Source organism: Neopelma chrysocephalum, unplaced genomic scaffold (genome assembly GCF_003984885.1).
Source record: "Neopelma chrysocephalum unplaced genomic scaffold, ASM398488v2 Primary Assembly neopelma1_147, whole genome shotgun sequence".
In the NCBI taxonomy this organism is placed as follows: Eukaryota; Metazoa; Chordata; class Aves; order Passeriformes; family Pipridae; genus Neopelma; species Neopelma chrysocephalum.
The window spans coordinates 5,450,347-5,464,151 of record NW_020897809.1 but is presented as its reverse complement, the minus strand read 5'-3'; the positions used below and the strand labels follow the sequence as shown (position 1 = coordinate 5,464,151).

At 38.3% G+C, this 13,805-nt stretch overlaps 1 protein-coding gene across 27 annotated transcripts in view; it reads right to left on the bottom strand.

Moving 5' to 3' along the window:
* Nucleotides 1-640: 640 nt before the first annotated feature.
* Nucleotides 641-13,805, bottom strand: part of SLMAP (sarcolemma associated protein) — an 87,608-nt gene continuing 74,443 nt past the window's right edge. For 24 of the 27 annotated variants that reach the window (XM_027700995.1, XM_027700977.1, XM_027700985.1 and 21 more), the window contains 3 exons: nucleotides 13,271-13,442; nucleotides 11,717-11,851; nucleotides 641-7,050 (listed from right to left, as the gene is read on the bottom strand). In XM_027700995.1, coding sequence (XP_027556796.1) covers nucleotides 6,961-7,050; nucleotides 11,717-11,851; nucleotides 13,271-13,442 — 397 coding nt within the window. In that variant the 3' untranslated portion in view covers nucleotides 641-6,960. The other 3 variants (XM_027700978.1, XM_027700988.1, XM_027700979.1) reach the window with 2 other exon arrangements.

Sequence of the window (13,805 nt, the reverse complement as noted above, 5' to 3'; positions counted from 1 at the left end):
ATGTTAACTCTGACTCAAACTTTTTAAACAGAGAAATAGCAGAGACAAGTTACGTAGGGTCTTACACCAGGACTTACCACAGTCTGGAGTGCGACCATGTGCACTTAAACTGCACCCTGGGGTGGATCCAAACCACAGAGCAAACAGGGAGGGGACTGCCCTTCCTCAAACTCGCTGAAAACTATGTAAGTGACTCAGTAACTGTCCTTCTGAGTCAGCACCGAAACAGAGCCCCAGAATTCCATCTGATTCACAGTGTAGATAAAAGACCATAGGACTGTTGGTTTTCTTAAAGAATGATATCCTGAAGGTGTCTGGTCACCAAAACCCACTTAACTCTTGCACAAACCAAGGCTGAACTCCTGCCCCCTGATCCAGCCCTCCTCTCCCTGGGTTCACACACAGCCCTGTCGCAGCCTGGCTTTACCACGTCACACAGAGCAGGGAAGGTCATGTGGCTGCAAATCCCATTCGTACAAAATAAGCAGATAAATAGATTCCAATTTTAAAATAAGTTTTAATTGGTTCTTTAATTAGTAACTTGTCTTCTACCGCAATAAAGCAGAGTGTAGCAGGTTCGGAAGTTGTGGAGTGCTGAAATTTGGAGTTAGGCTGAATGAAAGACTATGTACAATACACATCAGCTTTCTGTTGTGTTGTAAATTTATTCTCATATTTTTTACCATTTATTCATCCCAAAAAGACATATTGCATATTTGGAACATTTTTAAAGTAAGAGCCACTGTATTATTCAAGACAAGAAGTAGTTTTGTCACATCAAAACTGATGACATACTCAATAATATTATTTTCCAGAGCAAGAACTCCTTACAAGAAATATAAATAGAATATAAACTTCATAAATGATCTAGCATGAAAAGATTAAAATAGTAAATCCATTCCATACTGAAGGCAGTACTTTACCACTCATAGTGTGTGTGTGTGGTGTTTTTTAAAAAAAAAAACAACAAACCATCATCTCCCAACAGAGGGTACTGAAAGAAATATGGGCAAGTTTTGGTTAAGTTTATTCCAATAGAACAGAATGAATTGACCACTTCAACCTTTTGCCTCAAGTTACTGAACTAATACGATCAGGTAATAAAAAGCTACTTTTAGTTTAACCCAGGCTTTGGATTTGTTCATCAGACCCGATGAAGAGATGACATGCTTGGAAGCACATTTGCATTTTCAATGTGTCACCTGACACAGTACAAGAATTCCACCTCCCTATCAACACCTCCATCCGACAGCTGAGAATTATTTCACTGAGAATCTCCATCACATCCCCGCTCCCGTGGCTGCCAAACGCCAGCGATCACGATCTGTTCTGCCGCATGCAAGCGCAACCCCAGAACAGCCACGAACACACATGCACATCCCTTGAGCCTCAGAACTGCCAACAGCCAGCACTGGGAACGACGCTGAGCCAGGCCGGGCACACTGGCAAATTCAGGGAATCATTTCGGATTTGCAATGCCTTGCAGAGGGAAGTGGCACTAATGGGCAAACAACACAATGGGGCTGAGGGGAGAGGGTAAAACATCCGATCTTGGGAAAAGGACTGGCTTTGCTCCACCCTAAGATCTAAGCAAATCAGAGCAATCCATGGGAAGCAGTCAGCACAAAATTCAAGAATGTAGAATAATTTGTGCCTGTCAAAACATTTTAAAAATAAAATTCCACTTTTCTAAGTTTACCAACAAAATGAGTTTATTGGTGTTGTTAAAGCAAGGCTTCTGTAAATCATGACATTCCAATAAAAGTGATCACTACACTACTATCACTGTAACTAATAATGCAGATTACAGAACAGCTGACAGATTGCAAAAACTAAGTGAAGGAATTATTCTATGAATGTTTTCCCTACTGTGCTTCAGGGATCTGGTTTTGGCTCACTACTGTTCAGCAGTGTATGATCAATAGTCTAGAAGAGCTTCAGTAATCATCCCTGTAAAAACCTGAAGGGAAAAAAAAAAACCTCTCAAGTGCTGAACAGTCATGGGAACACGTTGCTGCCTTGGAATGCTGCCTACAGTGATTTTTACCAAACAATATTGCAAGAAATACACTGATTTGATTCACAAGATGAAAATCCAGATGCTAGAAGTCTGTGAATCCCAAAATAAGTTCTGGTAGACAGTCAACCGGGAATACCAGAACAGGATATAAAGCTTATTGTCTATTTATATGATGTCAGTAAGGTAATTACTGTAAGGACGTGTTCTGTTCTGGCATCTAGTCTTCAAAAAAAGAACATTCAGAAAATTACATATTGTTTAAAAAGCTGACAACAAAAACTAGAGGGATAAAGAAATAAAAATTCAGAAATTCAATCCATTCATATAAAGTAAGATTGGAAGGTATGATCATGGCATGTCAAATCCCTAGATCAGGATGACATTTGCAGCAGAATATCCTCCAAAGAATATCCTCAGAGATATACTGAAGTCCAATTTTGGGGAGCCAAAGCAAGATGAACCCAAACACAAGGCTGGGTTTTGTTTTGGGGTCTTTTTGAGGGGACAATATTTGCTCACATAACTTACCTACAGAGGAGAGTGATCCTTTTTCTTAAGTCCTTAAAGCAAGAATTCTTTTTTTCTAACATATGCTTAACTTCTTGACACTCTGCTGCTGATGTTGAAAGCAGTGAAGTTTTATGATTGTGACATCCAGAAAAGTGATGGGTTCCCGTTACCTTTCCAAATGGGAACTTGAGCCTCTAATGGCCCTTAACATGGAAACCTGGGATCCAATGGCTCATTCACCTCCTCCTGCTGGGAGCCTTTAGTCAGATACTGGTAGCAACCAGTTTATAAAACAGTAGTGGGTGCAACCCTCTCTTCCAAGCAGAAGAACTTGGCTCTGTGGGCAAACCTCTGCTCACTTTCAGTAAATGGATACAAACTAAAAACCCAGGAAGGCCGAAAACCCCCGTATTGCAGCCTAATTCCCCACCAGAGGAGAAAGAAGAATTCTGTGTCCATAAGCATGCGCAAAGAGGGACTGGGATAAGTAAATCAGCTGGATCTGGGGAATTCAATGCAGCTGTTTGCTGGAAGCAATCACCCTTCAAACAGAGGTATACGCAAGAGAGAAGGAAAGAATATGGCTTGTAATTCTTTTATATGATCCATTGCTATTAAAACTGGAGACTCAAAGTCTTGAGACAGTTGCTAATGAAACGCTAATGGTGGATGAACAGCCTGAGGGGAGGTGAAACCCAGCCAGCCCCAGTTGCAGAGCCAGTGCAAAAGACAGTGGCTTCCCAAAAGCTGTTGTGGTGACCTGGTGTTTTAAAGCACTCAGACGTTGCTGGTGGAATGAATTCGGCAGTGGTTTTGTCATGGAGAAGATTCAAGCTGAAGAAATGATTCTTGCAAGTGGTAGAACCCTATGGATTAAGGCAGGAGACATTCAAAATCTTATGTAAAGCATACTGAAATTCTGGAACAGGTAACATACTTTAGAAAAATAACTTAGGAATATACCCCAAAAATACATGCACAGGTGATTACCTTTGCTACAGCCATCAGTCATTTGATACTAAGTCTCACTGTTTTATGAGAACACTTGGCAATATACTGTGCAGGCTCCCAATTCTCCATTTAGCACCAAAAAAATCCAGAGATTCTGCAAGAAGGATGAGGCTAAGACTCTGGAAGAATGCGTTTAATTCAGCTACAAGGAACAGGAAAAACCACACTATATTTTTTTTACATACTATATATTTTTAAATAAAAGGCCTGCTATTGTAGTCCCTGTGTAGGTAGAATTCTTTTAGAATTTAAAAAAGGTGCCTCAGTCAGGACACCAGGACAAACCTGAAGAAGTGTTCAGATATTCTATTATAGTAAATCTTCCAAATTGAACTAGCAACTGATAAAACAACTCTCTAACTTTTCTAGTATGAGGAACCTTTTCAGAACCTCAAACTTCAGTGCAAGCTCAGAGCACTTGTTTTACAAGTAGAGCATCTCACACTTGTGAAAAGCTGCTCGTTACAGTAACTCCAGGGCTTAGCTAATCAAGCCTTACAGAAGAAAGAACCTAAATTTGAATGTAAAAGAACATACATATTTACCATTAAAAAAAAGCAACGAAAAACCAGAAAGATTTGTGCAAGGAGTGCTTGCAAAATAACTCCACTTTCTGTTTTAGCATCAAAGCACTGAAGAAGAGCAGCTTCCCAGTTACTCAACCCTTCTCCAGGGATTTTCACAACATAAGAGTGAACTGTGCATTTTAGCTCATTCCTCATCATTTTGAACATGCAGTTGTCAAGAACTCCTGGGAAAGGCACTGTATTAGGGAACCACAGGTATACTTGTAAGCATAAACCCCCATGCAATGTGTACTATGTGTATATAAATATGCACACATGCACAGAATGAGATTAGAAATATTTCTCCCTTAATACAACCACGCTGGGTCTCAAGCTGCAGCTCTCTGATGCTCTAAAGATTTCTGAAAACTCAACATTAGTCTTCAATACATGAACAAACTTGTGTCCCAGGCAGCATTGCTGCAGTTCAGGTCCCTCCCAGCTGTTCCCAGGGAACTTGTCACCTTCCCTGCTGCCAGGCAGGAGGGACCCCTGCTCCACCAGGCTCCGCTCCACCTCCTCACACCATGTCTACATACAGGGAGGAGAGAAGAGAATCCACTGAAAAAGAAACAGTAGCTGAAAGAGGGACAAATAGAGAGTTTGAGATGCTGAATAAGTGAGGAGGCAGCATCAGGTCCCTTCCCCCAGCAGGGCTTTTTTCCTCTATTGCCCAGGACCTGCAGCCACTGCTCCTCCCGTCTCACCACCCTGCCACAGGCACAGCCACCCTTCAGCTCTGAACACCTTTTTCCTCCCCCATGGAAATGCGCTCCTAAGCCTTCCACGGCTCTCTCCTACCCCATTTCTTTCTGAAAACCACAAACAGGAGAGGGATCAGCCAGACAAAAACTTAAAACCAGTGCAAATGTGAAATACAAAGTAAAAAAAAAAAAGTCTTTTGCTTCTACTGGACATGCTGCAGACATTGTGCCTATAACTGTGGCAATATCTAGTGCAAAAGAAACTTAGCATGAATCTCTTGTTTTCAAATGACATTCAACTCAAACATGCATAGGGAGAGTAAAGTTATTTTATTAAATCATGCACATCACGTGTGTTAGTGCAAATAGTTTAATCTGTACTCCAGAAATTCTATTGTATTTTTATATCTTTACAAAATAGATTTAAAACAATTATTTACTTTAAAAAATGTAATTCTGAAGTTAAGCATTTCAGAACAATATTTGCAATAACCTATATACAAGAGGTACTAAGTACCACTGGCATACGAGTGTTCTGTGGTTGGGTGGCTTCCTGCAACTGAAAAGGATGAAATGAATGAACTAAATGACAATATTTATTTTCTACAAGTCACTTGTGGACTATTTTTTCCAACTAATAATCCTCCCATTAGCAAATCCCATGTAACTTAAGATAGAACCTTTAATTAAAGGACAATGACCCTTAAAACCTCACAAAGTAAATTATATGCTAAATTTCTATTTAATTATTTAAACTATCTGTCGATTGCCATAACATCCTTTAAAGCCAATTGAATTGCTGAGATTACCTCCCTATTTTGAAGTTTCCTTTTACTTTACCATTCTTTAGCATATTATTTAAGTCTTTAATAAACTTTTTTGACAGAACTGTTGAGCTGAACAAGACAACTACAGTCTACATTTAATTCAGCACTAACTACAGTGATTCCCACCAAAAGTCAGCAAATAGCAATAGTTATAGTACTTAGATAAGGAAAATCAACTTTGTAATGGGGACCACTGCATCATACTTACAGCCATGTGATGAGGATGCACAAAATTTTACTACCAAATTAAAATCATCTTCACCTGACAATACTTCAGCAGGCATATGATTCCAATTTCGTAGTATTTTATGTATCTTAGATGTTTTCAGCTAATCACAGACATACTGTAGCAGTTCTCTTAATAAAGTTACGTCAACAAAAGCTTATCTAAAGAGCTTCTCCAGCTCAAGTCAGAGAGTATCAAATGACTGAAAAAATAAACTGATACATGTGATATGTGAGAAGGTATTCATACTTTTAAAGAACGTATCTCTTTAAATATATGAAATTTAATAAATTACATTCAAACTAAAGTTAACGTAAGTTGAATCACTGCACTATGTCCATCAAATGACCAAGTACTTGCTCCCAGAAACACCTCAGTTCACTCAAGAACACACACATGCTACACTCGCACTCGCGCACACTAAATACTTTAGGCTGGTCTTCACCATCAATATCTCTATCTCTTTAAGGCTGGACATGAATTGTGTTTATTCCCCAAACCTATTAATAAAGCAATCCTTATCAAAGAAAAATATGCTTCCTTCGAAAGGCGTGGTAAGAGAAGTTTTCTTAAAGTCTTGTTCCCAACAGCTCAGTGACTAACAGCAAATAAATGATATACTAGTTAAAAAAAAAATAGATCATACTGAAAGGCACTGAGCACACTGCATCTGTTTCCCAAGTATCTGCAAAGTTACTTGGCTTGGATGTCCAAATCAGAAATGTATTTTCCTCTTATTTCTGGCAATCAGATTCTAAAGTCAGTGTCCACAACCCTAGCCATTATAAATAATTTGGTACCAAGAAGCCTACTTTAGGCCACCATTATAGTATTCAGAACCCCAACATACTAATTTAAAACTTGCATGAAGTTGTAAGCAAAAATATTGCTCACAGTATGATGAATCACAATTTTATTCCCTCTTTATAGACAGATACATTTTATACAGTTTAAAGCAAATGACCCTACTGCTGTTCTCACGCAGAGCTGTGCTGTATTAAGAGGTAAAAAGGAAGAGAATTAATCTGTTTTCCCTCAGTATATGAATGTTGCCAGCTTCTAAAGGGAGGACGGTGTATGGATTCAACAACAGTTCTCATGGAGAAGCTCTGGTTAGGCCTGGGTACAGCACCACGGCTGTTACAGCAACCAAAGCTGCCATCACAGGCATCCAAGGCCATTGTCTCTGTGTGGAGAGAAAAAAGAAATCAATATCATATCTGTTCTAGTTCATACTAATCAGTTTACCTCATGGTTCCTGCAAGGCTTGAGTACCTTTCGATAGGCATCACTACAATGTTACCCACGAGCCCTGCTGCAGGCTAGTCCTGACTCGGAGCATCACAGCAAACCGTGTTCTCTAGCACAGGGAACTCCACAACTCTTCAGGACTGAGGATCAGCAGGAGAACGTTTGGCAGCTCCGAATTCCCAGGTTCGTTAGTGTAGGCACCTCAGAAATCTGCTCTTAAACATGCGAGGGCTTGAGGTGTTTGAAACATGGTTTGTGCCAAGTCATCACTAGACACAGGTTTATTCAGTACTGCATCTTTAACTTTGGCATGTTCAAATCCAGATCTGTGACGTTAGTTTGGAGCAGATCCTAACGACATCATTTTTAACGGACTGTCACAACATTGCATGACAACAATGGCATTTCAAGAGGAGGACACACTGAGAGACATTAGAAAAAATGCAAGCTGAGAGTTCAGAATACAAACCAACCACCTATTTCTCGTCTTTTTTTCCATCTTTCCATCAGCAATAGTGAGAAAAATTAAAGTGTTTAGAGCCAGAGTGGAATTTCTTAGTCCATAGATAGGAACCAAAGCTTGTTGATTTTTATTATTAGAGGCAAACTCTTCATTTTCCATAGTTAATCAAGCAATTAAGTTTTCTTACAAGCCCTAGCATCACAGCATTGTGCAAAAGGCAGCCCATTTGCTAAAGACAAACTGAGACCGAGTTAGAAGAGGCACGTTCCGAACCAGTTAGGATGAAATTAATCGTTAGAATTAAAGAAATCACATAGATGTTAAATGATTAGTTGATCGCTCAGCTCGTCAGTATCAACAGAATGGCATATTAAATGAAGGGTTTGCTTCAGGTAAAGAAATACCTGTGAGCATTTGAACCATGCAGAATTTCATACAGAAATGGCACAAACAGGTGAGAGGGACAAACATACATTGACTGAACAGTAGTGCTTGTACCTTTCGCTACCACAATGGGCCGTAACACCAATACAGGAAAGCCAGGATTAGGCCGATGAATACGGCTGGGACGGGTTGTAATATGGAAGGCTAAAGAAGGGAAGGGATATTAAAAATCACTTTGTGCTATAAAATCAATCAGGTAAAGATGATTTAGAGGGGGGGAAAATAAGTCAGTAAGTTTTGTTTTAATTGAAATGTATTAAAGACATCTAACACATTACAGCATTATCTAATCTGGTATACAAAGTTAGTACACCATTCTACTCAAATGAACAGGGATGTTTAAAAATAAAGGGAAGTAAGCAGAAAATGTTCCAAGAAACCTCTTGTCACAACTTGGAATTTAGCACTTGAAAACAATACAAATCTTAAACTGATTTGCCTGTATCTTATTTATAGTTGGTTTTAGTTTTTCTAAGTGAGAGGAAATCCCATCTGGATTTCTTGAGGTAGACAGACTCACACCAGATTTTGAATTTTTCAGGTATTTCTTCATTCCTTGCTAGTTAGCCTTTCCCATTTTCCATCACCAGCCTCCAGGAAAAACAATCTTTTTCCTCCATTAGTGAGTCAATTAACTATGTCCACAGGCAAACCCAGTCATTCAGACATTTCCGTGAGATTGTAACATGACTGTACAATCAACACTTAGTTACTATAAAGCAGAGAAGCACATTTCCATCAGAGATACCACAAAGCTCAGCATCTCTGCCAGGTCAGCAGCCTTGTGACCAAATGCAATTCTGAAAATGGATCAGATGCTGCAGCTGGGCCAAACCAGCCTGTAGGGTTCCTTCAGCTTATGGCCTCGTTAGAACCAGCCACACGTTTTCTCAGCTATGTTCAATTAGCTGTAAACTACTGCACATTCTGGATGGACAGCCTCTATCCATGATATGATCAATTAAAAGCAAAAATGGACCTAAATTTTTTTAAGCTGTCCTTGGAAGACATCTGCTTTCTCTGTATCCTAGCCTACATATTTGTGCACACACAAAGACACACAGGGGTAAGTTCAAACCATGCCAAATATTTTTAAAGCTTTTTTTTGTGCTGAAGCTACCTTGATTTTTGTTCAGTCAAATAAATAAACAAATAATAAGTTCATGATTGAATTTTCTAAAACATTGTGATTCATAAATCAAATCTCATCCTGTTATGAATTTGCAGAAGTCACTTAATCATAGAACCTCCAATATGGTTCAAAATACAGGAATATTAGAAGGCATTCTAGTCTCTGCCATTCAATCACTTTTTTTTTTTCAATCAAGGCAAATATTTAACAGAAAAATTATGTGTAACTATTGAAGTAATTTTCATGCAGGATTATTTTTGTGTCACTGGTGCCACAAATCACAGTGCCACCTTCCCACAGAAAGCATGTTGGCAGAAATAATCACAGCAGTGTTCACAAAAGTGCCAGAAGTTTAAATCAACCAGAGCAGCTGATGTTCTCAAACCATTGACACCATTAAATCTGTCGTACGAAGCGCATCAGGAAATAACCAGTGACTGTAAGCATGCAAGCACGAGTAGTACACCACACCGCTAAGCGTGTCAAGAACACAGCACTGCAAGTTTTTTACAAGTAAAACTGAAGTATAAAAACTTTAAATTTAAATTATATCCCAAATGGAGTACAGAAGCCTTGTCTTTTCTAACATTTGTGAGTTCACTGAACAAGTCTATGGATTTATTTTTTTGGTGAGTTACACACATCCGTGGCTGGGGCATCTTGGCACATGAAACCGGTGATAAATATCCACTGCATCCAATGGAATTGCCTCCAAACAATTAAATTTTTCCCCTCACAAACTTATCAATATGTAACAAATCTTCTTATTGTCAAGGAGCACTTAACTAGGTGCTTTAACAAAAATGTGCATCTTTTATTAGAATATGAAGATATGCAAACTCAGAGACAGATGGGCTGCAAAAAGGAACAAATCCCACAGTGGGAATCCACTTTCTGTTCCTCGGAAATGAAGTAGCAGATAATGATTCCAGCAAAAGAGGACAATGGTACTTCAAAAATTTGACCTTGGAACTCAGCCCAGTATCCACAATGTTTGAAATAATCCCCAAAATGGACATGTTTTACATTACTGATGGGGAGCAATGTTTGCTCAACAGCGAGTTTGTCCTGCAAGTCCTTATATGGCTGGATGCTCTTCATCATACCCTGACCTCCAGGTTTCAACTGTCATAACTAATTCCTCCTCTGGAAGCAGATTTTGGCAACTGCTGTGATTCCTGATTTCATTTACTTACCTCTAATTCTTCCTAAAATTTCCTTTACCTTACAAGCATTTCCACTGTCATCAGGTGTGACAACTCCCTTCACAGTATGTCTTCCCTCTACTATCACCCTTTTCCACTGATCATTTTAATTCTGAGGTTAATGTTTTTAACAGAGCAGAAAACCTCACATTCACTATTTTTTATTCAGTATGTTCTCTTCTACTAAAATGGGGTGGGGTTTTTTGCTGGTTGTTTTTGACTTCTGCCTACTTAAGTAACTCAGTATTACCTGAGCACTGCAGAAGAGTTCTGAGCAAGAATCAGGTTCCAAGAGAATTAAAACATTATAAAATCATGTTTCTGAAAATATGGTTGAAAGAAGTGAGAAGGGCTTTGAATTCTTTACATCTTTGACAGCTCTGCAATGTTACAGGTTTATATTCAGGAATTGATTATGACAAGGGTATTCATACAAACTTTTGGGCATCTAGGAATCAGCTGATTTTAGAGGATGGGGTACTGTAAAATTTCTTTGTAGTGAGAAAAACAGTTTTCTAGAAGGCTATTACAGAGCATTCATTATTCGCCTGTTTTGTACTGTCCACTACAGGAGTTGTTCACCCTGCAGTGACCACACAGGCAGCAAAGGAAGACAAGAAACCAGCCCTCCCAGGGTAGTAAGGTACCTAAAGATAAGGCCATGACCCCCCTTATAATGTGTCTGCCACACCCCTAATGTTTGGAGGATTTCAGAATCGCAGTATAAAAAAAAAGTTGTCTCTAGCTGTAAACTCAGTTCTAATGACACAACCTCTCAAATTAATTGCAATAGAAAACAGTATTTTCATTAGTGAATAGAAGGGGCAGTTCTACTGTACTGTTTAAAGCATGAGCCCATCAGGAATAACCAGTTAAGAAGAATGAGCAAGAGTAAGGAGTCCATCATAATAAACACTAAAAAAATAAAAAGCATCTTGAAAAAGGTTGCTTAATTCATTTGGATACAGGTTTTTAAGCTTTCACCCCTGTATCATTTTTTGAAGTCAAAGAGTTTTCCTTAGTTCTGGTTCACTAGCATTTAAGTCATATGTTTTCAAGAGAGGAGATATCTAAGGACATATCTAAACCTGTCACACGACCGTAAATTGAACTTTCATGTGTAACTGTAACAGTGTAATGATCTGCAAATTTGCCCAGGTAGGACCAGAATGGAATTTTGCATATATATATATATATATATACACATATATATATATACATACTAAAAAAAATAGAGTACACAGCCTTTTTTTTTTTTTAAGTCTGTCCTTTTCTATTTGACTCTTCCATATTCCTTCAATCAACAGGATTGTCAGTGTCATAATCTGACTTCCCCACAGATTTTGTACAGACTTACATTGTTTCCTTTTTCTTGTAGCAGCTTCAGGTTCTCTTTACACTGTTTGAGCTCTTCTGTGAGTGACTGCTTCTCCTGCTCAGCCACCTCATACTTTGCCTTCAGCTCCGAGAGCACAGTCTGTGTTCTTTCATACTAAAGACAAAGAGAGAACAGTCTGTGGACCCCTGGACACCCAACACATGCTGACATTTGCTCAGTGCACAGCTTCCTTTTCTGTCATCTGCCTGGAATAACTTGCCTTGGATCAGTACACTCTTTTTTCACAGAAGCAGTGTAGAGTTTAGATTTCCTTTTTTTTCCTAAATGAAGATTTTTGCCTGACTTGAAGGGCTAGAATTACTAAAACCAAGGAAATACTAAGTAAATGCAAGGCCTTAATTCATGTCTTATACCAATTATTCATTATCATACTGGAAAGGACTGTAAAAATTAGGAAGATAAAACAAAAAACGGGGGAACAAGGAGTCCTTCACGTTTGAATAGTTGTTTTACATCTAGGCTGCAGCTTAAATCCCTACACCCAGCAAATAGGTGCAAAAATCAGCATTCTATATGAAGTAAATCAAAACCTCTTCCCACAATGCAAACTCAAACATAAGGCAGGCATTAAAAATTATTATGCCTTGTACTGTCATGCCATAATCCTCAGTGTGGCTCAATTACAAACAGTACTGGGTGAATGTGACACATGTTCCTACAGGATGGACAGACTTTCCTTTTTCAAACCCACATCCCATTTTTTCTAGAGATCACAAACTTTCTAGTAGTCCTCCTGACAGGGACAGAATCAATGACTTTCAGTACTGGCATTTACCACAAATTTAGAAGATTAGGCATCTTTGCAAATATATCTTATTACAAAAACACAGACTAACAGGACTGGGCTTTTGAAATTCTGAAAATTGTAAGTAATGTGACATGGATGAATTATCAAAGAAAAGTACTGTAAAAGAAACTAAGAGCAGGGACTGAAGAAACATTCAAAATGCTCCTGAGAGGAAGCAAGTGTTGGAAAATACGTCCTTCTTTCAGGCAATCCTTAGATGCCAGGCAGATGAAATACATGCTCAAAATGCTGACCCTTATGCACTTGCAAGTCATCTTCAGCAGCCCAATGATCCAGTAAGATGAAAAGAGATCTTTGTAAAGAATGTATAGTTTTACTCATATAAACCAGAAAGATCAGACTGACTCGAATCAATTTTGACTCATAACAGCAGCTAATAAAACTCTAGACCATGATGTTCAGAAGACTGAACAAGAATTTACCCATTTGAACACCTTAAAAGTAAATTCACCAGGGTAACGCAAAGTAAAGCTTAGGAAGGTCCCAATGAACACAGAAGTAATTTTACCTGAAATCTTCCTTTTTAAATCTAACTGCTAGTTTATATTTTCTTAGTTACCATTAAGTGCTTGCAATAAAATTATGAAGAAATTTCATTACTAGAAATCTTTTTTATTACTAGAAAACTTTTCCTTTTCTTTTAGCTTAAAAGCCAGTCATTGGGCATTACATTCCCTCAAAATGGAAATAGTATTTTGTGTTACCTCTTTCTGAACGTCTTTTGCTTGACTCTCAGCTTCACTGAGCTGAGTTTTCAGACTGGCTGCATCCCGTTGATGTTTTTCTCTCAAAGATCCCATCTGATTTTCAAGTTCCTTTCGAGACATTTCAAGAACACTTATATCGCTGGTCAGTGCTAAACTCTGTTTCTGAGAGCTGCAAAACAAAATCATATTGATTCCTTATGTATCTTAAATTTAAACAAACGGGCACTTTTCATCCTCAAAAGCTTCACACATTATTTTTGATATACCAGCTCAGAGCAGTAACAGATCTTTGTCTCTTTGTACACAGTACTGACACAAAAGGCTGGCCACAGTCTTGCTTTAAAATATATGTCCACAGTTTAGTGTGTATAACTAACCATAATTTATAATTTAAAGTAGTTGTAACTAATTTTTATTTTCTTATTCTACATTTCATTAGTTGAAGTATTTGCTATTATATACTCCAAATATATAACAAATATATAACAAATGTGTACTAAGAAGTCTGTTCAAGGTTGTTCAAAGCATTTCA